General features: G+C 61.5%; 1 protein-coding gene across 1 annotated transcript in view; it reads left to right on the top strand.

The window, feature by feature from the left end:
- Window positions 1–233: 233 nt before the first annotated feature.
- The window catches only part of NOTCH1 (notch 1), a gene marked incomplete at its 5' end in the record, with an annotated part of 15,183 nt that continues 15,060 nt past the window's right edge, over window positions 234–356 (top strand). The window contains one exon of the mRNA XM_010021043.1: window positions 234–344. Coding sequence (XP_010019345.1) covers window positions 234–344 — 111 coding nt within the window. The remainder of the gene's footprint in view (window positions 345–356) is intronic.

Genomic DNA, 356 nt, shown 5'->3' with positions numbered 1-356 from the left:
CAAGCCACCCTGGTGCAGCCTCACACCTGACCAGGGTGGGAAAGGGTGTCCTGCATCCCCCATCCTCTCCCCATGTGCCCCGTCCTCACCTGCATCCCCCATCCTGACCCGGCATCCTTCATCCTCACCCCGTGTCCTCCATCCTCACCCTCTATCTTCCATCTTGACCCCGTGTCCCCCATCCTGATCCTGTATCTCCCATTCTCACCCCACATCCCTCCTGCTGGTGGCAGGTTTCTCGGGCGCTCACTGTGAGATTGACATTGATGAGTGTGACCCCGACCCGTGCCACTATGGGACCTGCAAGGACAGCATCGCCTCCTTCCCCTGCCTCTGCCGGCCTGGCTAAACGGGCT

Source organism: Nestor notabilis, unplaced genomic scaffold (genome assembly GCF_000696875.1).
Source record: "Nestor notabilis isolate BGI_N333 unplaced genomic scaffold, ASM69687v1 scaffold20938, whole genome shotgun sequence".
Lineage (NCBI taxonomy): Eukaryota > Metazoa > Chordata > Aves > Psittaciformes > Psittacidae > Nestor > Nestor notabilis.
The sequence above is the reverse complement of the archived record's forward strand: the minus strand, read 5'-3'. Positions and strand labels throughout refer to the sequence as shown.